Here is a 25,817-nt window from a genome sequence, read left to right on the forward strand (position 1 = left end):
TGGAATTTTTTTTTAAAAAACCTCAGCTCTTTTGGTACATTTTAATACTATGTTGGTATGTTTTAAGGTGCTTGTTGCATCAAGGAACTAATTTGGACTATTAGTTATCAGAGTGTTTTAGGCTACAGACTGAAGCAAAATGAACTGGGATAAGGATTTGAATCTGCTTACAAAGAATGCAAATTTATATTACCATTTTCCAGCATTCCTATTCATGGATGCCACTGGATCTAAGGTATTACAAGGTTTTAGGTATTACAAGGTAAAAACAACAACATCAATTTGACAAGTTGGTACTAAATTTTATTGCCTTAACCTCAATCAAACAGATTTAGTCTGAGTATATTTGAGGCTGTTATGAAACACTGGGATCACCAAAATGAATTCTCCTCCTTTGCCCTGTAATTTGAAAGAACACTCGTCCCATTGCTTCTCCATCCCCAACAGTGGCAACCAATGATGTGGTGTGGGGGGTGGAGAAATCCTAAATGCAATGACATCATGTCATTGGATTAGCGGTCCTATATGTTATGTAAGAAATGGAGAACAGGACGTGTTTACAGTATCATATCATAATGTGTAGATCCAGCCTTAAGGACACAGAAAGCAATCCAGCCATTTTCAGTTTCCATCAACTCCAGTGATCAACCCACTAACTGAACTTAAGGTCATCTAAAAATGCTCAGCTTTACTCGGATCTTGCTCTTAATTTTTTTTCAAACAGCTATCAAAATGTAATTTTCTTTTTGAAATTCACAAAGTTATTCTGAAACACTAATAAACTCTGAATTTTATTTCAGCTCGTCTCAAGGTGAGAAACCCAGATGCATCAGTTGGGATAGTTCAGAGGTCTTCTCAGGCAAGATACCCACCAGACTAGTATTTTGGTACTGCACAAAAGAGAAATCTGTGATATGCCACCCCTGCCACAACCCTCTTTTTCTCCCCTTAATACAAATGATTCAATTTAGCAATTATATTTTCCTAGCTGTGCTCACTTGGCAGGATCTTTGAATATTTGTGTATTCAAAAGGCATTTGTTTGAACTTTAGAATATGTGTATGTAGGTTGCTTTTGAATCGCTGCCAAGTATATTTTTAGCAGTGCATTTGTAGAAGCCTGCATCTCTTTGTGTAGATTGTTGGATGATTAATGAGCCCTGAGGGTGAAGGAATTTGTTTCCATACAGACGGGACTGAGCTCCTGTTGTCAGATGTGATTTGTCTGGGAGTTCCCAGGTTATTTCTGCTTTAGGAATCCCAATGGCCATACAATTCAGCTTCACTGTATTGCCAGGCCTTGCATAGATGACAGGAGCTGGTTCGCTTGTGATGCGGGGTGGGTAGGCAATCACAATCACTGGAACATTCATAAGAGAAGAACCATACTCAGTTGCCACCTTGCACAGATAAGTACCTCTGTCAAATACAGATGCTTCGCGAACTGTGAGGGTGCCATTCTGCAACAGGGAGAATCGACCAATGGTCTGAGGGCTATCTAATATCATCCCATTGGGCAGAGTCCAGGTTACACGAGCCCGCTGACTGGGCTGGGTTATGCAGTGAAGCTGCAGGGTCTCCCCGTTGATGATGCTCACCAGGTTGTTATATGGATTGCTGATTTCTGGTTTAAGGCCCACTCTGAGGAAGACCACTCGCTCAGCAGAACCACCTGGGTTCCTGGCCATGCAGTGATAAGTGCCGGCATCTGTTCCAGAGAGGGCACTGATGTGAAGTATCCCATCTCTCTTATGGTAAAATCTATGCAAATGAGTGGCTCTTTGAAGTTCTGTGCCATTGGGAAGGATCCAGGCTGTGCTAGGCTGAGGATTTCCATGAACTGAGCAGTTCAGATTGATGCTGTGGCCTGCAGTGGCAGTGATCTTTTCAGTGATTGGATCCCTGAAGGTGGGATTTTCCACATGGTCCATTACTTGTAGCTGCACAATCAGCCTGGCCTCCCCACCTTCATTTCTGCCAATACACACCAGTTGCACTGAATCAGTCTGTCTCACTCCCCGAATGTCTAACGTGCCATTACGGTGCACTGTGATTCTATTCCCATAATAAGGAGCAGGTAGGATCACTCCTTCTGGAAAGGCCCACATGACCCGTGGAGATGGGATGCCTTCTGCCTTGCAGTCAATCAGTTTACGGCTATCTTTCATAGCTGTTTCTCTCACTGAGGTGATGGTGCTGGGATACCCATTGATTCTGGGAGGCTGGACATTGATGTGGATCAAGACAATTTTCCGGTCTTCCCCGGCACTGTTCCGAGCAATACACGTATAGTTGCCACTGTCAGATCTTTGTGCTTTCTGAATGAGAAGTGTCCCATCTCTGTACACCTGATATTTATCTGACAGAAGTGGGATGGGTCTGTTGCTTGGAGACAACCAGGTAACTTTAGGAGCGGGCTCACCTTTGGCTTCACATCCTACAGATACCACATCCCCATATGGGACATTGATAGTTGTGAAGGTTTTGTTCCTAATACTGGCAGGCTCAGCCACTACTTTGACTCGTACTTTCATTTCATCTTTGCCAATCTGGTTCTCAGCATAACAGGTGTAGTCCCCCTCTTCTCTCAGTCCTACTTCATTGAAGTACAGCGTCCCGTTGTTGAACACCACATATCTCTTTGCTCGGCTTCCACTGTCATCAGATTGCATCAAAGTGTTGACCATGCTGCCATCTGGAAGGCTCCAGGAGATCTCGGGGTTTGGCAGACCTGTGGCTACACAGTCAACTTTCAGATCCCCGCCATACAACACCTTGTGGTTATTCTCATTCTTGTGTTCTATTTTTGCCGGTTTCATCATCACATTCACTTTGAGGACCACGTAATCATCTCCAATCTTATTGCGGGCCACACAGAGATAGTCTCCTGCGTCCTTGTCAGTGATGGAATGGACAAACAAAGTTCCATTGCCAAACACCTTGATTCTGCTGTCCAAACTAATTTAGGAAGACAAGAAACAAAACACATGTTGTAAGTTTATGATCATAATTCACCATAATTTGAGCCAGAAAACAAAACATAATTATCTTCATTTGCAAGCAAACAATTCCATCCTGAAACAGACTCTCCTCTAATGGGAAGATGCTTTTATTTACTTTATGCTCTTAAGTTCTAGTTTTGATTGATGCTGTGTTTAAAAAAATGGAAATGTAAAAAAAACTTGTTTATAAACATCATGTCTAAATTTAAAGCAAACTTATATGTGTGGATACACATGTTTACACAATGAACAGGATATTGACAATAAATTCCATATGACTAGATATACACATTTATTAAATGAAGACATGTTACTCAAAGAAGAGTCACATTGGTATGGTTTTAAGTGGTTAAAATAAACCCAAACACACACACACACACTTACACACACACACAAGTGCCTACATTAATTTACACTGGGTGTTGAGAGGTCTGAGAAGACAGTTCTTGTTCCATTAATACAACAGAAGATAGTTTATATTACCAAATTATTGAATGTATAATCCTTGCGGCAAGAGTAAAATGTATGATCAATCTATTTTAAATGAGATGTTTGGCTTAAATGTTGACCCAGCAGGAGTTACTGAGCCTCTAACCCCTCAGACTGTTACTCCTCAATCATTTTTTTTCCATTTCTGGGAGAACAGCCACACTGGCTGAACAGCCACACTGCCATTCTATCAGACAGATGAGGAGTTGCTTTATACCAACTCAGATTACTGCTCCATCTAGCCCAGGGCCCATCTACTCTGAGTGATATCAGATATTACTGAAGAAGTACCCCTGCCCGACATATAATCTCTGCTGTATACATCCCATGGAGCTTATTCTAGCACTCCTAGGGGAACTTGTATACAGCATTTTTATATTCATAGCCTGTTCTTCCTTCAAATATCACAAGAAACACAGCAAACTGAATGCAGAAGTGACTGTGTAATCAGTCCAAAGCTACTTTAACTGGCAACTGCCTTTTATGGCCAGGCACTTGAGATCCTTTCAACTGGAGATGTCAGGAACTAAGCCTGGGATCTTCTGCATGCAAAGCATGTGCTCCATCAAAGATCAGTGGCCCATTTCTCCACAATGAATAACAAGCTGTGGTTCTTCCTGGAAAATCTACACGAGGAATGGAGCACTCAATGCACTGTAGTTGAAGAATGATGCTAAGATCAGAAGGATAATTAGCTTTGTCCTGCTTCCAATGAAACCACTCTCACTACTCCAAGGAGGAGTGAGCAATGGCCTTTGCATTGGCTAGAGTGGGAATACTAGTGTTGCTACTCTGAAATGGTTCTTGCACAGGGCTTAGTTTCAGTCCAGGTTCTAGCATGAAGATACAGTATTGCTCTGCACCAGTGCTAAGACCCTAACATACAATCCTATGAGGTACCACCTCAGATCATTGTCTCATAAGGTCAAGTCTATTAACTAACTTTTTAAAAATCTGCAGCATATAAAGGGGAATAAGACATTATAGGATTGCCACAGAAAAGGGAATCATTGCATTATGCCCCTCCAATAAAGTCTAGGGAAATTCAGCCCATTCTCTCCAGGATCAGAGGAGCATGCCTGTTATATTGGGTGCGGTGGAACACAGGCAGGATGGTGCTGCTGCAGTCGTCTTGTTTGTGGGCTTCCTAGAGGCACCTGGTTGTCCACTGTGTGAACAGACTGCTGGACTTGATGGATCTTGTTCAAATCCAGCATGGCCTTTCTTATGTTCTTATGAGGTGCCATTATCATGCCGTGAGTTCCCCTCTTCTTGCTAGTGGCAGCCCATGATGTGTAACAGGGGTTGGGAAACTCACATGATGGTCTCACACTGAACACTGAATTTCTCTGCATGCTAACAGGAGAGGGGCGACACGGTTTTCTGTGGAAGTGCTCCATCTTCCACAACTTGTAGTTCAACCTTACCTTTACAGTAAATTTTTATAAAACTAAGTCAGAGAACCAATATTTCGTCTCTTTCAAAAAGAAAAGCTCACAACAGCTGTCTTACTTTCGTTCTTTGGACTCAGATATAATTAAGTAAAGGTAAAGGTACCCCTGTGCAAGCACCAGGTCATTCCTGACCCATGGGGTGACATCACATCCCGACGTTTACTAGGCAGACTTTGTTTTATGGGGTGGTTTGCCATTGCCTTCCCCAGTCGTCTTCCCTTTACCCCCAGCAAGCTGGGTACTCATTTTACCGACCTCGGAAGGATGGAAGGCTGAGTCAACCTTGAGCCGGCTACCTGAAACCGACTTCCATCGGGATTGAGCTCAGGTCGTGAGCAGAGCTTGGACTGAGGTACTGCAGCTTATCCCTCTCTGCTACGGGGCTTAGTGACCCCTGTGCTACGGGGCTTAAAAGCAGACATATACGATGACAAAGATGAGATATTGGCTGCATTTATAAACCTTGCATTTATTCACATTCCTCAAGAAGGTTATTTTTTTTTGGAGGGGGGAATCTTTGACCTTAGATTAGTAAATGTTCAACGATCATTTATCCAGTGTGGACAGAAATTTGTCTGTGACTGAAGATATCTGAGTTCAAGTCTTTGCTCAGCTGTAAAGCTTACTGGTTGACCTTGGGCCAATCATTCTCAATGTAGCCTCTCTCAAAGGGTTTTTGTGAAGGTAAAAGGAGGCAATTATATCAGTGTGCTGTTCTGAATTTTATTATTATAAACAACATTTCATTATTATAAACAACATTATTATAACAGCAACAAATGTCTAATAAGGAAACATTCCTGGAAAATGGGTCTGAAAACCAAAATCTGTTTTAAATATCATGGCATCTCTACTGGGCTATAAAATAACTTAAGTGAAGTAGAAATCAAGACCAAACTGTTTGGCAAAGCTTACACTTCTTGGCAAGCTAAAAATATTACATTTATATTTTTAATAAAAAATGTAACTTTAACAAAGGCTTCTTGCTAAATGTATATAATGTAACAAAGAGATAAAGTTGTGCAGCTGCTGTAGCATGCACATCCATAATCTACCTTGAATTAAATCTTTTTCAAATGGAGAATTCAGTATATATTCACTATCTTCCCTGAAATCAATGGCCCTTCACAATGCTCAACTCAGAATGGAGCGCAGCCCATTTTGTTTTCACATGGAACACAGTTCAGTTTTCATATGTGCGCAGATTTTTAGCTCTTCTTCACCCTTTATTAGAACTATTTCAAGCAATTCTAACCTAATTTTATCCATCCCCTCTATCAGAGGACTTTCTTTGTGACAAACAAATGCTAATTTTTCTCTAAGCTACTGGATTTTAAATTTTCTGCCTTCAGAAATGGAACCTGTGTCCTTATTCACATGTCTGCTGCAAAACTTCATCCTGTGAAGCATCTGTGCATTGTAGGACATTCTGAGGCACATTCTGAGGTGCACATGAAAAGCTGGTCAGGCCTTTTGGGCCTCATTGTTCCCCTAAATGCATCTTGAGTACATAACACAACACAACCAAATATTCTCTTGTGGTTGTTCTTGGCAAGGAAAGGCTGTGTGATTGGAGGTAAGCGTCCCTGACCTAAGTGAGGAATTTTTAATATGCTTCTGAGGAATCTCAAGCATGGCGTAGTGGTTGAGAGCAGCGGACTCTAATCTGGAGAACCGGGTTCGATTCCCTACTTCTCCACATGAAGCCTCCTGGGTGACCTTGGGCCAGTCATAGTTCTTTCAGAACTCTCTCAGCCCACACAGGCAGGCAATGGCAAACCACCTCTGAATGCCTCTTGCCTTGAAAACCCTATGGAGTCACCATAAATCAGCTATGACTTGACAGCCCATACACACACAAGCAAACAACACTATGCATGCTTATTAATGAGAAAGACCCACTGAATTCAGTAGGACTTATTTCTGAGTAAACATGAGAAGGATCAGTAGAAAAGGGCAAGAGTCCAGTAGCATCTTAAAGTCTAACAAAAATATTTTCTGGTAGGGTATGAGCTTTCATGAGCCACAGCTCACTTCTTCAGATACCTGTATCTCACGAAAGCTCATACCCTACCAGAAAATATTTTTGTTAGTCTTTAAGGTGCTACTGGACTCTTGCCCTTTTCTACTACTGCAGTACTACTGCAGACAGACTAACATGGCTACCCACTGTGATTTATGAGAAGGATCAGTGTAGTCAAAGCCAGTGTGTTCTGGACTTTAAAGTACTGGACAAGGATGTCTGAGACCTTCAAGTTTCAAATTCCCACTTAGCGTAATGGATAACTTTGGACCCGTTATACTCTATAACCACTTCACAAGGTTGTGGTGAGGGTAAAGGGAGCCAGAGAACCACATATGCTGTCCTGAGCTACTTGGAGAAAGCACAATATAAACATATATACACAGATATGTAGGATCACCCATCTGAAGTCCAAGCATACTTATGATATGCTGTACAGGGGAACCAGGAATGCCACATAAAGGATTAAATTGTTTCTGGAGGTAGTATCCATACAGAAATGACATGTAATATATAAATGAAGAGACAGCATCATGAACAGGTCATTGTTTCTAACAACGAAGCATAAAACTGGAATGTGACATGATTTGGTAACTTGCAAATTGTCCTATAATCGAAACCAACAATGTATGACCAGCATGCAAAAAAGCAACAGCAGATGTTTTACCTGTGTACAGAATCCACCATTCTTTTGGAAGGCAGTCTCCAGAGTATCCGTGGCCAGGGGTCCCCTGATGCACTGCAGTCCAACCGTAGGGTGCTACCATATGACAAATCAGTTCTCTGAGGAGAACTCCCAGTGATCTTGGCATTTGTCGACTGCTTCTTGACATGCAACCATACCAATCTCCTGGCAGCACCTACCATGTTGGCTGCAATACATTCATAGCTCCCACTGTCTTTGGGTGAAACATTGCGTATGTAAAGGGTTCCATTTGGAAAAACAAACAGATTCCCATGGACAAACTGGGAAGTCCTAATCTGGGTACCATCAAAAAGCACCCAACGGATGCTTGGCAAAGGAGCTGCTTTGGCACTACAGTGAATATTAATGTTCTGTCCCACATTAAGGGAAATGTTTTGCTGTTTTTCTTGTTGGATAATAGGTGGTAAGGCAGCTATGTGAAGTCTCACAGCAATGCTATCGGCCCCTGCAGTATTGCTGGCTATGCACTTGTAAACTCCCCGGTCTGCGAAGTTAGTGTCCTTGAGGGATAAGGTTCGGTTCTCATACAGCATCACTCTTCCCTCTGTGGTACTCAGAGTTTGCAATATTTTCCTGTCAGGGAAAATCCAAGAAATGTGTGGGCTTGGGAGTCCAGTGGCTTGGCAATCCATTGTCACCTTTTCTCCAAAATAAACAGTCACATCTCTGAAGCGGGAACCTAATATTTTGGGCTGCTGGGCCAGGACTGTCAACAGAACAATCATTTTATCAACACCGTGCAGGTTCTGAGCCATGCATAAATACTGTCCACGGTCCTGAAGCTGAACTTTGCGGACAATGAATGTACCATTTTTCAAGACTTCAAAACGTTGTATCCTTGTATTAGCTGTCATTAGAGCCCCTAGAAGATTCAGCAGAAAGAAAATAACAGATTTTATTATTCTTAAAAAGATGCTAGAAACCACAATTACTTTATGTTTGCTGCAGAAAACATCTCAACTAATACTTTAATAGAATAAAGGGGGAAAGGAGCAATAATTCATGCCAGATAGTCTCTCATGGAGACAATAAATGCTCTTGGGCATCTGAATATGTATCAAATGATGCATCTAGCCTGTTAAAAAGATCTTACATGAGCATCGCAGCATCCATCTGGATCTGAATGGTACATTTCCATCCACATAGTGAAGGCTGCTAGATTATTGTGATCATGATTTCAAGACAGTGGCTGTGTTAGTCTGTTGCAGCAAAGAAAAACAAAACTCAATGACACTTTGGTTTCTTAAAGGTCTTAAAGATGCCACTTGAGTTCTGTTTTATTTAGATCAGTGTGAAATACGGCACTAGAATAAATACAAGTATGGTCTGAGGTTAGGTACAAAATTACAAGATGCAATAGTAATAATGGGAAACTCACTTTTTAAATAGGTAGAGCAAGGGGTATGTGAAAGGGTATGTATATAGCAACTAAAGTACATAACCTTTTTTTTTTAAAAAAATGCAGGTTCTCATGCTATTTGTGACTTCACCAACCTTAAACACTCTTACCTGTGGAGACTTTTGTCCAAGAAAGGAAAGGTTTGGGTTCTCCTGTGGCATCACAAGGGATAACAGCATCTGATTCCGCAAGGATGGATACACTGTTAAATCCTTTTGTTAAAATCTTAGGCCTTGTTCCCTGTGTGCTAAGATTTGTGGAAGATTTAATTATGCTAGAATTAAATGCCTTTCCTCCCAGTTTAGGCACAAATGGCACATGTAGATTGCTGTTAGTGATGCTTTGGGACAACTGTAAGGTTGATGCCATTTGAGGTTTAATGCTTGGAGTTATGAATGCAGGAGGGATAGTTACAGCTGGTGGTACAGTACTTAAGGCCACGGGAGGGACTGGAATAGCTGTGACCTTTCCAGAAGTGCTCTGTGTTACACTGGTTGGAAAGATAAATTTCTTCTTGGTTGAGCTTGCTGGGGCAAGCTGATTAGTCATCATGGATTTAGAATTTATATCCAAGTATTGGACTACTCTGGTTCTGTTAATCAGGAAGGGCATTCTGGGCTTGGGGATATATGGTATAGCTTGATTTATTATTTTTCCATGCTTGTCTTTGGTATCAGGAAGGTAGTTATTGACAAAAACTCTAGATGGAATGTTGTATCTGGTTTCACCCTGATTGCCAAATCTGCTTGGAAGATTTGACTTAGGTCTGTATAGTGGAGCTGCTGTTGTGGTAAGAAAGGTCTCTGTGTAAAGAGGAGATATTTTTCTGTCTTGTGTGGTGTGAGCAGCATAGGCAGTTATTTCTGGTTTATTGGTATAATGAAGGGGAGGCTGATGAGTTCCAAAACGATAAAATAGACCTGGTGCAATGAGATATGGAGGCCTCACTGTAGCTCTCACGAGAGGACGTTTTGGTGGTGAAAAAGCAGGTGGCTGATTAAAAATTGGTATAACTCCCATTGGTTGGTGAGGAACATTTGGATTCAGAGCTAAGTTGTTGAATGTTCTGCTACCAGATGATTCCTTCAGTTGCACTTGCTTTTGCTGTGTGGTTATTCTGTCCTGGTTTGAATGGATAAAGAAAAGTTCATTCTGCCGTGAGCCAAATTTGGCTTGTATATTATCAGCACTGGATCCTTTAAGGTCAGGAGATAGGACTTGACCAGGTGTATAATTTTCCTTAGCAGAAAAATGGTCAGACCAATTAAGAGTGCTAGATTCCAATGGTGGGAGAGTAGTCGCCAGAGATGCAGATGCAGTGGGCAAAACTGGAGAATAGTTTATTTCAGTTCTATGAATAGAAGTCTGATCATTATGGTTTTGTAATTGAGTGATAGTTTTCTTTGTGTTACTCGAAGATGTTGTTATTTGTGTTTGATTATGTAAAAGGCTGGTAGCTTGGTTAGTTTCTGGAGGTGTTAAAAGATCATCAATTATTGTACTATAGTGAGGTGAAGTCTCTGTTTCTCTTTGATTAGAAGATGATGTGATTGTAGTCAGTGTTAGCGAGGCTGAAGATTTCTGCAGTTCATCGACATTTGAAGGATTGGTAAAATGAACTGCTGTGCTATCAACAGTAGCCCAAGCTTGTATATTGGCCAGGCTTGATTGAGGTGCTTTAGGGATGACTTTATTTTCTGGAGATGATGAACCTACAGATCCTTTTTCAAATTCTGGAACTGAGGAAACCAGTAATCTAGTGAAACCTGCAATAGATACTGAAGAGCTTGGTGTATGTGCATCCATGCCTTCATAGCCTGTTGTAGGCACATTTCCTTCAATGGTTTGGATGAATTCATTGTCTGCTGATGTTGTAAGCTTATGCCCTAAGCTAGGATCTAAGAACAGTTCTGGATCACAGGCTGTGATCAATGCCTCATGTAGTGATACCACAGTCTGAATTTTCTGCTCTTTGGTAATATTAGAAACTGTTGCAGGTGTCCTAGGCGGTGAAGGAGAAAGACTGAGGACAGAAACTGCTTCCAGGTCATGGACTTGGATGGATTTTTGTAAAGCACTAGTACTTGTAATTAAAGAAGAGCTCTCTTCCAAAGGTTTATGTTCATTTGAAACTTCAGCATCAGGTATATGATGACTCCTATAAATATATCTTTGCAAACTCTGGGTTGCAGCTTCAGTTTTAGGTTTATTTTGAACAAAAGGCCTAGCTCCCACAGGAGAGGCAGTAGGAGGAATAGGTCTTGGTCTTCTGAACCTGTTTGGTCTTAATCTCCTTCTTCCATATGGTCTTCTTCGAGAATGCGGGGGAACCTGTGAGTTAGAAAGAGTGTTTTTTCTTCCATGGTCGGGAATGACTGCCACTGTGGTTAGTCTGTCAGCAGCAGAAGTCATTAGCCAGTCACGTTTATTAAACGGAGCAGCAGTTCTTTCCAAATTAGAAACAGACTCTGGTATTGGAATATGAATGTTTTCAAGTATTACTCCTTCCAATACCATGTTTGGGTCAGAATTTTTGTTTACTTGCAGATGTTCTATGCTATCACTGTTCCCAGGACCAGAATCTTTAAGTGGAGAAGTAGGTATAAAAATGGTGATTTGGGAGCTTTCAGAGGTCTGATGGCCTGCAGAGACATCAGCTTCTAGTGGTCTTTCTACAGAAGAAAATGTATACTGTGTGGTTCTAACCTCCTTGTGTGCTGTGATTAAAGTGCTCTGAGTATAAGATTGGCTGCTTATTACTTCTTCATTTGAATGCTCTTTGGTGAAAGAATTGGGTTCTGTTGGGTAATAATCTGTTCTCAAATCACTGTGTTTCCACTGTTGTGATTGTTCAGTTGGGGAGATCCAAGAATCTTTAGCAATAGGTGTTGATGATTTGTACTCTATAACAGGCTTGGTCTCAGGACTTCCTACTGTAGGTGATTGAAACTGATTATAATCCTGTGCAACAATAATGGGAGGGCCGGTGACTGAAAGTGGCTGTGTCTCTCCCAAGTAAGATATGTCACCAGACGACTCCTCTCCACTGACAGGAAATTCCATAGTAGTCATTTGTGGGGGACTGACAATAGGAGGAGGTCTTATAGTTTTATGCATGAATGGAGTCTCTGTAGTAATCCTTAGAGAAGGGACTGGAGCCAAAGTTGTTCTAGGAAACTTTTTGCCACGGACCTTGGCCAAAATGTTGGCCCAGTGCTGTGGGTTTATCTGCTTGTTTGCCATGTTTATTCTCCTCCGAGATTCAAATACTCTACGTCCCTCTGCAACATTGATCTCTGGAGAACTATCCATTCCTTTCCATAACTTCATTTTGCGTTTTCCTTTTTTATTCTTTTTAACATGACCATGAAAAACATTGTCAGTCTTCTGTTTAAGGGATACTTCATGGTTCTTCAAGTGGATTTTTTTACTCAGAGTTTCATCTGTCTCTCCAGCACCTGAGCCCTCATCATCATCTATGACTTGAACCTTTGTTTTTACTGATGTTCTTGAACCAGGACGCTTTTTTAATTTCATGCTTTTTGAGGATCTGTCAGACACCATTTTATTTACTATTACTCTTATGGCAAATTTATCTGATCCTTGTTGGTTTATAGCCACACACCTATAATACCCACTGTCACTGACATGGCTGTGTGGAATTAACAGTGAGCCATTGTCTAAAAGGTACCCATTGGAGGAGTTTGATAAATCATTGAGAACATAGCTGTTTGGGAGTATCCAGCTTAGGTGTGCATCTGGTATGGCCACCGCACTGCAGGGCAAAAGTATGGACTCGCCCACGTTTTTCTGAACCTTTATGATCTCAGAGTCTGCTGGCTGAATGACTGAAGGCTGCACCAAAATTCTGTAGGACATTGAATCAACATCACTTCTTACTTGAGCAACACAATGGTAGACACCTGAATCAGCATAGGCTACTGATTTGATGACCAGCTGACCACTGCTGAGGACAGAAAACCTGTTGTCCTCCATTTTGAATGGAGCTTTCAATTTAGTCCCATCTGGAAGAAGCCATTTGATGGAAGGACTTTCTGTTGCTTTCACATTGCAGCTCAGATGAGCATCTGAACCCTCTACTACACTCTGAGCTGCCTTTGTGTGCAAGTCTTGCTCTATCATAACCCAGCTGTTTCTCTGCTGTCTGTTTCCTTGAGTTTGAAGGGTTTGGGAAACATGGGTAGAAAAAGACAGCACCACTTTCTTCCCAGTACTTTGGCGTCTATTTAATTGGATGTGTATTAGAGACTGCATCAACCAGGCAGGCTCCGCAAGGATCCTGCCTTTGACACCTGTGTAGTAAAGTGCATCATAATCAGACCCTTGCCTGTAATGGTAGCTCAGCTTAGGTTCATGGCTGAGTACGTGCTCCCTTTCTAACTTGACAGGGACTTCACTGTAGTAAGCAATTAGCTTCCACAGCTTTTCATAGTTTTCTCGGCTCATGAGGCACTCCATATCCAGGGAAATGGAGACATTGACTTCAATTTCTTTGGTAGAGATTTGATTCCACTTGATTTTGGTGGAGTCTGTTGGTTTCTTGATTTCACAATTCAGGTTCACGATGTTTCCATGCTCATCTGTCAAGTTCAAAGTAATGTTCCATGGAGTAAGTTGAAATCCTTTGCTGTGAATTTCAGAGCTGTCATCATCTTCCTCCTCTTCCTCCTCATTGTGGCTGATGTTCAGTTTTAGTGGAGACTGTATGATGGGCTTTGTGCAGGAAATGTCTTGCAAATGTTGAATATCATGTGTCTGGAGTTGCTTAGGGTAGGTGCATTTTGGGCAAAGTTGCCCATCCTCATAGATTTTGTCTTTTTTACACTTTAGGATACCTGGAAGACAAAAAAAAAAAAAACCTAGATAATCCATGGAACTTTCACATAGAATGTTTTTAGCAGAAAAATCAAATATGTAACGTTTCTAAAGGCAAGAACTCAAATCTCACAAGCAAATTGAACAGAAACATACTAATTCTAGTTTCATTGTTTGGGGGCATAATTGGAAAGCTAATGCCAATTTAAAACAATAGAGTATGAAATGTGAAACACAATTATTTACTTATTTACTTTATTTTCTTATTTATTTACTTTATTTTCATATTTATTTACTTATTCCCCACCTTTCTCAACAATAGGGATCCACAGCAGTGTACATTGTTCCTCCATTTCATCTTCACAATCACCCTGTGAGGTAGGTTAGACTGAGAGTGTGTGACTAACTCCTGATCACCCAGCAAGCTTACATGGCAGAATGGGAATTTGAACCTTAAGTCTCCCAGATCCTAGGCTGACACTCTAACTACTGCAGTATACTGGCTCCACACAAGAGATTTCTTCTACACATTCCTTTAATGTCACACTTCTCATCTGACCTGACCACCAGAAACTACCCGACACCTTGATTTTCAAGTCAATTCTACAACCCTGAAAAAAGGATATGTAAATTTTTTTAAAAGGTTTTGATTTGGGAGGACCTGGTTTTCTTTTTATTATTCCTACCATTTGTCAGATTCCTTAAACCTAAATTGAGGTCTTAAGTTTGACAGCCCTTCCCTGATTATCACCACTGGGGATTGTTTTCACCTCTTACATTGGTTGTACACCCATGACAGCACTATGGATATCCGTTTGAAATGAGAATATGTCACAGAATGCTTTTCAACACTGTATGGTATTTTTAGGATGCATTCTCAGATTGTATGGGAACACCCTCTGCCCCAGCATGCAAAAATCCTCCCAAAACCTTGAGTTGGCCCTGATGCCCGGGCAAACGTTTGCTCTTTAGGGACAGCTGTCGATATGACGTCTACATATACTTCTAACAAGTCATAGTCCCTGCTCAGGAATGTAGAAAGCAGTTTGTCTGTAACCATGCCTATAAGAAAACGGTAGGACTTAGTCATTGACCCAAGGAGATTCAGAAACTAGCCTTCTCTCTGGCATAGTAAATTCTATAGTTTTCTGACAAATGCTCCCCCATTTAAAACTCTCTCTTGGGCTCAAGTAGCATTTAGAACCCAAAAGGAATGTGGGCCTCCATAACCAAATGTTTATGTACCCAAAAGGATTTACATAAGAAATCAAGCCCTTAACAAAAGATCTATTTGGGCCCTCAGTAGGTTCTGACCATCTTAGTCCTGCCTTACATTTTCAGTGCATTCCTGAAAGGGGGGGGGGGGCAAAAGAGGTTTGAATGCAGTTTGACTCCTGCCCTGGTGTTAAGTGCCACTTATGCTGGCAAAATGGGCATTTATGCCAGAGCGGGGCCACTTACACCAGTGCTGGGGAGCAGCACGGCAGCGCCATGCACAGGCACCGCCACAGTCTCAGTGGCAGCATATCTCTAACACTGGGGCTTGCACCAGCACCAAAGGGGGCATTCTTGGAGGTGGGGCTGACTTTAGTTAGCTCCCTAAGCCCTTCCACCCCTGGAAAGCCCCCTTTTGCCAGTGTCAAATTATGCCAGCAAAAATGGTGGCATAATCTCAAGGGGCTTGGGGATTTTTCTGATTGCTTTGATTGTCATGGTATAGCAAACCGATCAGGAGGCAGCCTGGTTGTGCCATCCCTGGTTGCACCTCTATTACCCCCCCTTAGGATTGCTCTGTTTGTCATTCAGGAATGACTTAGATTCCTAAATTGTGCCTTTCTAAATTGGTCTCCATCAATCAAAATCCCAAGAAAAATTGTATTTGGCAAATCACAGGATCAGTTCAAACATACATTTTTATATCTGATGGAATTTTTTTGATATTGTTTTGTTCATTGCAATCTGCACCGAATTACAGAAAGGTAATCTATAAACTTAATAAATAAATAAACCAAACCTTGAGTGTCCACACCAAAGGCATACAAAATATATGTACCAGTTTCTGTTGAAGTCAATTTTCTAGCTTCTTAAAAAAAAAAACCCAAAAAAAAACCCCTTACCTGCAGACTTTTCATTCCATTCAAGTAGCCATCTCAACCTGCAGTCACAGGACCAGGGGTTCCCATGAAGATAAACGTTCTCTAGGAGTGGCATTTTTTGAAAAATGCCCACAGGCAGTGTTCTAATAGCATTTTCAGACAAATAGAGGTGCTTTATTGTTGACAGCCTGAAATAATCCAGAACGATAAATGTGGAAAATGTGTTGGGGTGAAGCTGTTGAAGTAAATTTCCTTCCAAATGGAGAAGTCGAAGGGAAGTTAATCCATTAAAAGCATTTGGATGGATGAATTCGATTCGGTTGTGGTCCACATGCAGTCTCATTAGGCTGGAAAGCCCTTGGAGGGTTTGTCCAGTTAAAACTTGCAGCTTGTTGTAGCTTATTTTGAATACCTGAACGGTTGAGGAAAATTAGTACATTAGTGAGATAACATTTCATAAAAACACATAACACAATGCAGGAAAAAGCATTACCTCTGACTCATAAAAGTTGTCACATTTACCGTAAATTCTATTGAAATCAAAATGATTTAAGTTCTACTGAAATCAAAATTATTTAAGAGAGGTGCATCTAACTTGTCCCATTGATTTCACCAACACTTAAGTATAATTCTTGTTCTATGGATCAGAACCATAAACAGGACACTAAAGAACATTATGAACCATAGCAATAGACTGATCCAAAACCTCAAGATCTTCAAGGAATAAAAATGACTGTGCACAATAGAAGCTCAACAATGGGTGGTATCCTACTGAAGAAGCATTCTTCCAACTTAAGTGGCTCTTCCATAGGGCAATATACTTATTTCATTACAATAGGACACTGATGTGGATGACAAAGGGCTTCTCCTCTACATCCATCAAACTTTCTCAAGAAAGCTCAAGAGTATGGAGTAACCTTGGCTAATACTGACTTCTGGATACATGCAGGAGCCACGTAAAGTCCATGTATACACTCTAGATTTTTTGGGGAATACAGCAGAACTCTGGGTTGCCTTCCTTGCCTGGTACCTGGTGAATTTCTGAGGTGGAAAAAGTGTGGCATAGCCAGCTAGCCAGCCAGCAGTCTGTAGTGAGCAAGGGTGAAGTTGTAGCTGTGCTTGAATGCCAGGAAAGGAGCATGCATACCTTCTTGCCTAGCACAAAAGCAGCCACTCCATCATGGTCCTCCTTTTCGTCCTTGGTAGGTAGAGGAGGTGAACTCTGGGGTACTTGCAAAACACATTCAGTGGCAGTTTCTGCTATGGGAAAACTGTTTTCTATCTCCTCCTTCATTTGCCAATGGATAGGAAGAGGCAGAGAGAGATGGAGGCTGGAAGCTGCAGTGGGCGTGGGAGTGAGTAGGAGGTAGTAAGCTACTTGGACCTTATCTACCCCACCTGGGTTAGGCAACTTTAGCTGTTACTGTGAAGCCCCTCCCCTCATCTTCCATGGGGATGCTCTTTTGTTGCAGCCCTATGAATTGCTTTGGGTCCCTTCTCAATGCACCCTTATAGGGCTTTTGGGGTCCTTGGAGGGTTTTTTTTTTTACAGGAGCTCCTTGCCTTGCTGCACTACTTTTTTTCTTTTCTTTGACTGTCCCCTCCGTTTCTTTTGATGTCAATACCACCTAGCTGTTTCTCAGCAGATGATGATGAGCACTTAGCATCTGTTAGACAGGAAACTTACATGCCATTTCATTTTTAAAGATAACTAAATTTGCTCTCTTTATTCATGAGCTACTGCCTAGCAGCCTTAGCTTTTTAAAGTTGCCATTTCGTTGGGTGGGGTTTGTGATCAGTGTAGTAGTACTGGTGAGGGAACAGAGTGATCTTCTTGAACCTTCTTCTCATATGAGACTATATTATTATTTTTTTAATCCAAGAAGGATCTCTTTAATGAACTTCCCAATCCTGTCTCTCATAAGCTTAAAATGCCAGCTTCATTTGCTCCCTCACACCAGCCATTGGCAGAGACAAAATGTGTCTGGACAGAATATAAAGGTCTGAGCTATAACCTGCAATTAAGATAGCAGACCAAGTAAATTTGAATTTGTGGGTCCCCATACCAAAAAGACTGGGAACCAATAGAGTAGAAGACTATAATAGTTATTCTAAAGGAAACAAATTGATTTTACCTGTAATGATGACAGATCTTTTAAGGCCCCATTAGGTATATTTTGGATGTCATTCCCATGGATCATGAGAAGTTCTAGTTTTGTAAGTCCTGCAAATGAGTTTTCAGATATAGTCTGTATGCTGTTAAACCTGGGAAGAAAACACATTTAGTTATGTTTTGTAATGAATGACAGCTGTACCTGATCTTTTAGATAACTTTGGTTTGCTCTTAAGTTATCAACTTAATTTGACATGGTTAATGAAGCATGCTAACAAGGTCATGCATAATTTATAGTTATTTTCATACATATTTTCTAAAATGAGTTTTCTGCTTCTTTAGCCACTTTAAAAAAACCTACTAATTACAATTTAAGAGTCAATATCAATTAGAATAGGCTTTCCCCCCTTCCATGCACTGGGGATATTAGTTAATGGCAAGAAGCCATATGATGATGATATGGAGCCTGGCAAAACAGTAGACCTGCAAGAGTGCCAACAAAACATGTAACAATAAATGAATAAAGATTTGCGTAGAGGACATTTAAAAATGGATGCCTGCCAAGCCATTTCTGGAAGGAGAAAACCATAGCTACTAGCTAAACTGCTAGATTTGCAAATAGAATATGCAATTATGTATTTAACTGTTAAGATAAATCACTGGTCTTCAAATGGCAAAAGTGTGGGTCTAAAAATAGGGCTGGGATCTCATTAAAATGTAATAATTATAAATCACGTAAGCATCTAGAGCTGTACAATTTTTAATCATTTAAGTTTTGATTGATTAATTATGTTTAAATACATTTGCAAATTACCCAAGCTGTGTTATAGGTCACTCTTTGAGATACCGAAAGCCCACAATGAACTGAAATTGGACTGTCAGAAACTGCTATGCATTGTTAGGGAAAAAAAATACTCTAACATATTGGTATGTGCCCTGTCACTCTACTAAGCAAAGTCCAAAGACTTCCTCCAGCCTAAGTTGCCTCCCTCTAACTTGTGGAAGAACCACTCACATTGGACAAAGTCTCTAAGGAGTGGAGGACCTTCATGTAGCAAAACCACATGTATTCACCCACCTCTAGCTTCAGGTTTATGTAGACTACACACTGAAAGTCAGGACTCAAAGTCACATCAGATTCTGAGAGATACCATGAAGGTCTCAGTCAATACACTACCACTAAGCTATAACCAAGACAGAGGCTCCAGCATAGTCAGCTAACCTGCAGCCAATTGAGTAGTGGTAGGTATACACAACAGAAGAGAACAGTCACTGGAAAAGACAATCATGCTAGGAAAAGTTGAAGGCAGCAGGAAAAGAGGAAGACCCAACAAGAGATGGATTAACTCTATAAAAAAAGCCACAGTCCTCAATTTGCAAGAACTGAGCAAGGCTGTTAAAGATAGGACATTTTGGAGGACATTGATTCATCAGGTTGCCATGAGTCGGAAGTGACTTGATGGCACTTAACACACACAGGTTAACACAGGTCATGTGGTAAGGTCAAGCCTTTGGGTGATGAAGCAAACATCTGCCTTGATCCTAGGACCTGGCCTTCTTGGATTAATGGAGGCTGGGTTTGACACTGATGCCAAGCTTAACTGCATGGGATCAAACAGCTGAGGCTTCTGATCTGTTAGATTCTGCATAAGCTTTGATGTGTTGACAGGGCTGGAAGTTCTTACATTATGACTCTGAAACATTTCCTCTTACTTCCTGCCACATCAGAGCAGTGGGTGCCTTATGCTGCCAAAACTAAAAATAATTGGCTGTGACTGGATTGCTCTTTTAGTGATTTGGGTTGTTATACATCCAAAGGCAGTTAGGCCTGGATATTGTCAGCAACAAAATACTGGAAGACCAGATAAAACTTTTAGTCTCTCTGTAAACCAATCTTTCATAGCTTAAGTTGATCTTAAGTGATCATGTCATTCATAGGAGACACCCTTTCCAAATGCTGCACATCAGCCATGTTTGCACCTATTTGAGGAGATGAAAGACTTTATTCTTAATTATATCAAGGTCACCAATTGCTTGTTCCCCTGTAGCCTTTTTTTATACATTAATGGATTTGGTTTCTTGATCTTTAAAAAGCCGAGTTGTTTTTGGCAAAGCACCGTCAATTCACAACAAATGGATTCTCAATGTTGTTATGCGCTATCCGTTTGGGGATTTATTTTGCTTCCTGAAAGAAACCATAACCTACCCCAAATGTCATCTCATGAGAGTCACAAGCAGAAGAGGAATTAAGTGCTTTCTTCTCTTTGGCAAATACAAAGAGATCATAAGAGCGCTTTAAATGATAGCAACCAAACACTGTAAATTCCTTTGGAGAACAAAAATGACCTAGCCACTCCTGTGATGCCCTTCCTAAAATGCTACATAGAAGTCATTGTGTTAGGGCTAAAAGTTGTCTTCTCTTGTGTTGCTGAGTTTGAGTCATTACAAGATGACACAATAAATGAGCATCAGAATTAGAATTACAGCAAAAATGTCAGTTTATTTAAGAGAATGGTATTCAAAATGGCTGTTGAAGCTGGGCATACATGCAGCAAGTAGTCTGAGTGATCTGTACCGCCACCCTAAGCAGAGTTAACACTCATCTATGTTCCTTGAAGCCAGAGTGTAACTCTGTTTAGGAGGGCATTGTTGGAGAGTAGGATGATGGCGCTAGAACAACAGACATGACTGGTGGTGAGCAGAGACTGCAGAAAAGGTGTGGAAGAGAAACAGCAGTACAAGAGGTGATAGTAAGATTCTGATTACTTGGGAAAAGTAAAGACCTATGGAACAAGCAATGTAAGAATGATGTGGAAACAGAAAGAAAAGACAATGCCTAAACTGCAAAGGGCAATGCAGATATGGTGAAAACAGTAAGTGGGAGTAGCTTCATGTAGAATCTTGGAAGTGGCAAGGCACATAGGGACTGAGGTGGGAAGTTGGAAATCTCTGAAAGGAAGATATGTACAAGTTATGGTATTTGTTGACAGAGACCCTAATGCCTGTAACAGTGTTTTTTCATTCCGAAATTCCAACAAGAAGCATGTGGACAGGATATAGTTTTGAGGCACATGGAGAGAAAGCACACATGATGTACATTCCATGTTGGCCCATCTTTTTAGTAATGGATTAAAGGCAGAAGTGAGAGAGATTTGAGAGAATATAACAGTCTCACAAAAATGCCAATTAGAAGAAGAACACAGGGATTATAGACCTGGTTTCATTAGCATTCCTTTTTATACAAAGCTTTTGATTTGTACAGTAGAGGTATCAAATTACAACTCTGTTCAGTAGTGATGCATAATTCTTCAACTATACGCAACATGTGAGATGAACTCTATAGGATTATACTCAAAGAATGTAAAATGCTACAGTAAACTTGCAATACAAACCCCAAATTGATTCGTTCCACATGTTTCGAGATTCTTGTTGGCACAGCTACTAAGGATCGAAATGTGCAATGAACTTCAGTGGGAACATAACAGGCGCATGGGTGAGGACACGTAAGTGTGATTTCTGGAAGCCCCAGAGAGAAAATCAGCACCACGGATAGTGCCCCCAATTGTGGTTTCTTTAGCATCTTTTCAAATTTCTTCATTTTGCTGTACCTATTTCATTTCCAAAAAAAAAAAAAAAAGATAACATTAATTCTCACACAAATATACATATAGCATTGACCTCATTTAAGTACCCCTGAACATTTGGGCTAACCTATGTGCTCCTGACACTGTGTTAGAGAAGCTCCTGTTACTTATCATCTTAACCACTTTGGAGTCAGTTTCCAAGTCTTAGCTTGAAACTTTATCTGTAACCATCTGATATTGCAATCCTAAACACATTTACAATGGTGTAAGTCCCACTGAACTCAGTGATTACATGATTAGAGCTGCACTATAAATAAGCAGACAGGTATAAAGTTTTATATGTGTATCCACAGCCCATGGCACAATAATAAGTAACAATAACTCAGATAAGTATTCATCTGCTTTATTGTTGGGCAGCACAATCCTGAGGAGGGGGTAGTTGTGCTGGGGAGGGCACAGCCACGGCGCAACCAAGCCACCTCCTGAGCGACTTGCTTCACTGTGGCCAGCAAGCCAAAAAGGAACACTCCCCCAACCCTCATGGAACTGATGTATACAGTTCCACAGACTGCACCACCATTTTTACTGGTGTATGTTCATGCCTCGTGGTGCAGAGTGGTAAGCTGCAGTATTGCAGTCCAAGCTCTGCTCACAACCTGAATTCGATCCTGACGGAAGTTGGTTTCAGGTAGCCGGCTCAAGGTTGACTCAGCCTTCCATCCTTCCGAGGTCGGTAAAATGAGTACCCAGCTTGCTGGGGGTAAAGGGAAGAAGACTGTGGAAGGCAAACCACCCCGTAAACAAAGTCAGCCTAGTAAATGTTGGGATGTGACTTCACCCCATAGGTCAGGAATGACCCGGTGCTTGCACAGTGCTTGCTTTACCTTTAAGTTCATGCCAGCAAAGGTGGGCATTCCTGGGGCGTTTGGTGCCGGTGTGAGCCCTTATGCCAGAAGTGTGCTGCTGCCATGGCTGCACAGGTGCACATGTGTGGTGCTGCTGTGCCACTCCCTAGTGCTGGTGTAAGTGGTCCGGCACTGGTGTAAATGCCCCTTATGCCGGTGCAAGTGGTATTTATGCTGGCACCGGGGTCATGCCTCCTCCTAAGCACTTTTGCCCCCCCCCTTAGGATTGCACTGTTAATCATTGTGTTGTGGCTGTAGTCACACAAATAAAATTACCACCTGTCTGGCCACTCATAGTACAATTCTATGACAAAAGTACAGACATAACCTTCCCCAAATCTCAAATTAAGCACCAAAATACTTTACATAATGATCATTAAGGTATCCAAGTAATAGTATATTAGTGTCCAAACCTTCTTTGCCTATTGTGTAGTGTTCAAATAAATCTGTCACTACTTTGCCAGAGTTAAAACAATTACTGTAATTTTTCGTAACTTCTTATTACTCACAAGTAAAAAACACAGGCAACTTACTGTATATTTGATGGTTCATATTTTTTGAGCAGAGGGGTAGGAATTTACTTTGCTCATTTGCAGAGATGGGACATTATAATATACAATATGTAATGTTCAGTATTTTGCCTTCCAAACAGATGCAGTGCTATAAATTAAATGAAATATTTATAAACCTGCCATCCAGCATTGCTGAGGGCATTTGCTGAAACCTGAGAAGAATAAATGTTCTCCTCAGTGAATTACTACTTCAATCATCTAAATACTGTTCAAGACATCTAAATAAATATTCAGGATTATATTTCAAGTTGTGGCATATCTGCAAATATGAACTCAATGTTTTTAATCTAAGGAACCCAACATGTAAGTGTTCAACAGAAAAAGTTCCCTAACATCAATCTTTGAATACAGAGGGGATGGGAGAGCCATACATGTTTCCCTGGGCTCCTTGGAGGAATCTGTGGGCTAAAAATACATAAAGGGACAGGTAGACGAAATCCAACACATCTAAAAATTGCTGCCAAAGACACCCACAAATATATTCTGCAAACTCTGGCCCTCTCCTCCTCATTGGAGCATCAGCAATAGCTCTCATCGGTTCTCCTGTGCCTTGGGATGTAAGCACACCTGAAAGTACACGTTGAAGCTCTCTGGCTTCAGTAATGTAGCAGTTTTGATGTCCAGTGACAGGATCTGCCCCAGACTTGCATGGGCAACTCACCTTGGCTGAGACAAGCCATATGTAAGTGACAGCTGCATCATTCAGGCCAGGGCTGCAAACTCTAGGTTCAGTAATTGAGTTTGGCAGCCACGTGGAGCCAGTCAAATAATCAAGCTGTGAGTGGGAGAGGAGGCAATCTAGGATGTCAGCTGCATCTGAGACAGGGTGGCAAGAGACTTCTGGTTTGGTGAGCCAGGGAGTGTGTAAGAGTAGGGAGGGGGAGAAACCCCACCCCAACCCCAGTCTGAGATCTTACAGATCCTCAGTTGCAGGGAAGGACATAGCAGAGCAAGGACAACATGACCCCTGCCCCAGGATGTGGTGATGGCTGCCAGCTTGGAGAGCTTTAAGAGGGGAGTGGACATATTCATGGAGGAGAGGGGTATTCATGGCTATTATTTAGAATGGATACTAGTAATGCTGCATACCTATTCTCTCTAGTATCAGAGGAGCATGCCTATTATTTTGAGTGCGGTGGAACACAGGCAGGATGGTGCTGCTGCACTCGTCTTGTTAGTGGCTTCCTGGAGGCACCTGGTTGGCCACTGTGTGAACAGACTGGTGGACTTGATGGGCCTTGGTCTGATCCAGCAGGGCCTTTCTTATGTTCTTATGACCCTGACCATATTTCATCAACAGAAACATGAAAAGACTGTTGAAAGGCTGGTCCGTAGTGCCTGAAGAGAGTTCTTTGGTTGTGCATAGAACCTTTGTGATTCTTCTGTTTGGTCTGGCCCGAATCCTACCCAATCTGTTTTTATTCCCCTTCCTGTTTGCTTATAGTCCTCCCTCCCAATTTTGGTATATAATCTTTGATCTGGTTTGCACCTGGACAATAACTCTCCTTTCAGGGCAATACTATGCTGTGCTAAAGACCAGGGAGAAACATAAGTGCAGCATACCAACAGCTTGGCCCTAATGCTTTGGCAATGGGACAAATTGCCAAACTCACTCATCAGTTCCAGACCCTACAAGCCATTTCCTCCACACAATAGCTCGTACAATAGAGTCATTAGTCTCCACAAAGCTATTGCTTTGTGTGTACGTATATAGCTGTTCTTAAATATATATCCCAGCAAAAGAGCTGGTCAGGCTGAAGGGCTTTCTTGAATATCTGTGGTCAAGTCACTAAGCAAACTGTCCCTTTGTTTAAAAATAACTCAGTGAAATGTCTAAAAACCATGTGCTTAATGAGGTGTCTCTTAAAGTTGGCATGTTTAAATATGTTGCTTATTTTCTTTCCTTTAGATAATGAATAAATACCCACTTCTGCACTCAGAACTTTTCCTAAGAGCCAAACAGAAGTTGCAACATCAAAAGAATACTTGCTATTCAAAATCCTGGGCTCATCCAAAGTGGAAATTATGCACAGTGACGGTTTTGATCTATAGCAATGGAAAGTGCATTATGTCTTCACACTGTCTTCCATTACTGTAGATATTTGGCGCACCAGCACATCTACAGCCGACTACAAAACAATGGCTTTTAAAAGGCTGGAAGTCTTTACTCAGAAGCTTGGAAGCCTTTATTACTCAGAAACTGGCATGTTACAAATGAGAAGGAGTAGGCAGCCCAATACAAAGAATAACTTTTTGGCAGAAGGGTTTTTATTAATTTGGAATACCCTGTTCAACCTAACGTAATCCATTGCAAGTATAATGCACAAAATTTGAGTCCAATAACACTTGACCTGGATGGCCCAGGCTAGCCTGATCTCGTCAGATCTCAGAAGCTAAGCAGGGTCAGCCCTGGTTAGTATTTGGATGGGAGACCACCAAGGAATACCAGGATTGCTGTGCAGAGGAAGGCACTGGCAAATCACCTCTGTTAGTCTCTTGCCATGAAAACCCCAAAAGAGGTCACCATAAGTCGGCTGCAACTTGAAGGCACTTTACACACACACAACACCTTAAAGACCAACAAACCTTTCTAGGGTAGAAGGTTTCATGAGTCAAAGCTCACTTTGTCTGATACAAAC

General features: G+C 41.3%; 1 protein-coding gene across 1 annotated transcript; it reads right to left on the minus strand.

The window, feature by feature from the left end:
• Positions 1-993: 993 nt before the first annotated feature.
• Positions 994-21,718, minus strand: MXRA5 (matrix remodeling associated 5). The gene is made up of 6 exons (XM_056861963.1): positions 21,510-21,718; positions 18,140-18,269; positions 16,026-16,416; positions 9,183-13,928; positions 7,635-8,535; positions 994-2,957 (listed from the first exon to the last, which is right to left on the minus strand). The coding sequence occupies exons 1-6, from the start codon at positions 21,713-21,715 to the stop codon at positions 1,049-1,051; spliced, it is 8,283 nt and encodes a 2,760-aa protein (XP_056717941.1). The 5' UTR covers positions 21,716-21,718; the 3' UTR covers positions 994-1,048.
• Between the last annotated feature and the right edge of the window lie 4,099 nt (positions 21,719-25,817).

Source organism: Euleptes europaea, chromosome 16 (genome assembly GCF_029931775.1).
Source record: "Euleptes europaea isolate rEulEur1 chromosome 16, rEulEur1.hap1, whole genome shotgun sequence".
In the NCBI taxonomy this organism is placed as follows: domain Eukaryota; kingdom Metazoa; phylum Chordata; class Lepidosauria; order Squamata; family Sphaerodactylidae; genus Euleptes; species Euleptes europaea.

Coding starts and splice junctions, on each gene's coding strand:
- MXRA5 (XM_056861963.1), bottom strand. CDS start 21,715: ATGAAGAAATTTGAAAAGATGCTAAAGAAACCACAATTGGGGGCACTA. Junction 8,536..9,182: donor TTGGACAAAAGTCTCCACAG/GTAAGAGTGTTT, acceptor TGAATCTTCTAG/GGGCTCTAATGACAGCTAAT. Junction 2,958..7,634: donor ATGGTGGATTCTGTACACAG/GTAAAACATCTG, acceptor TTCCTAAATTAG/TTTGGACAGCAGAATCAAGG.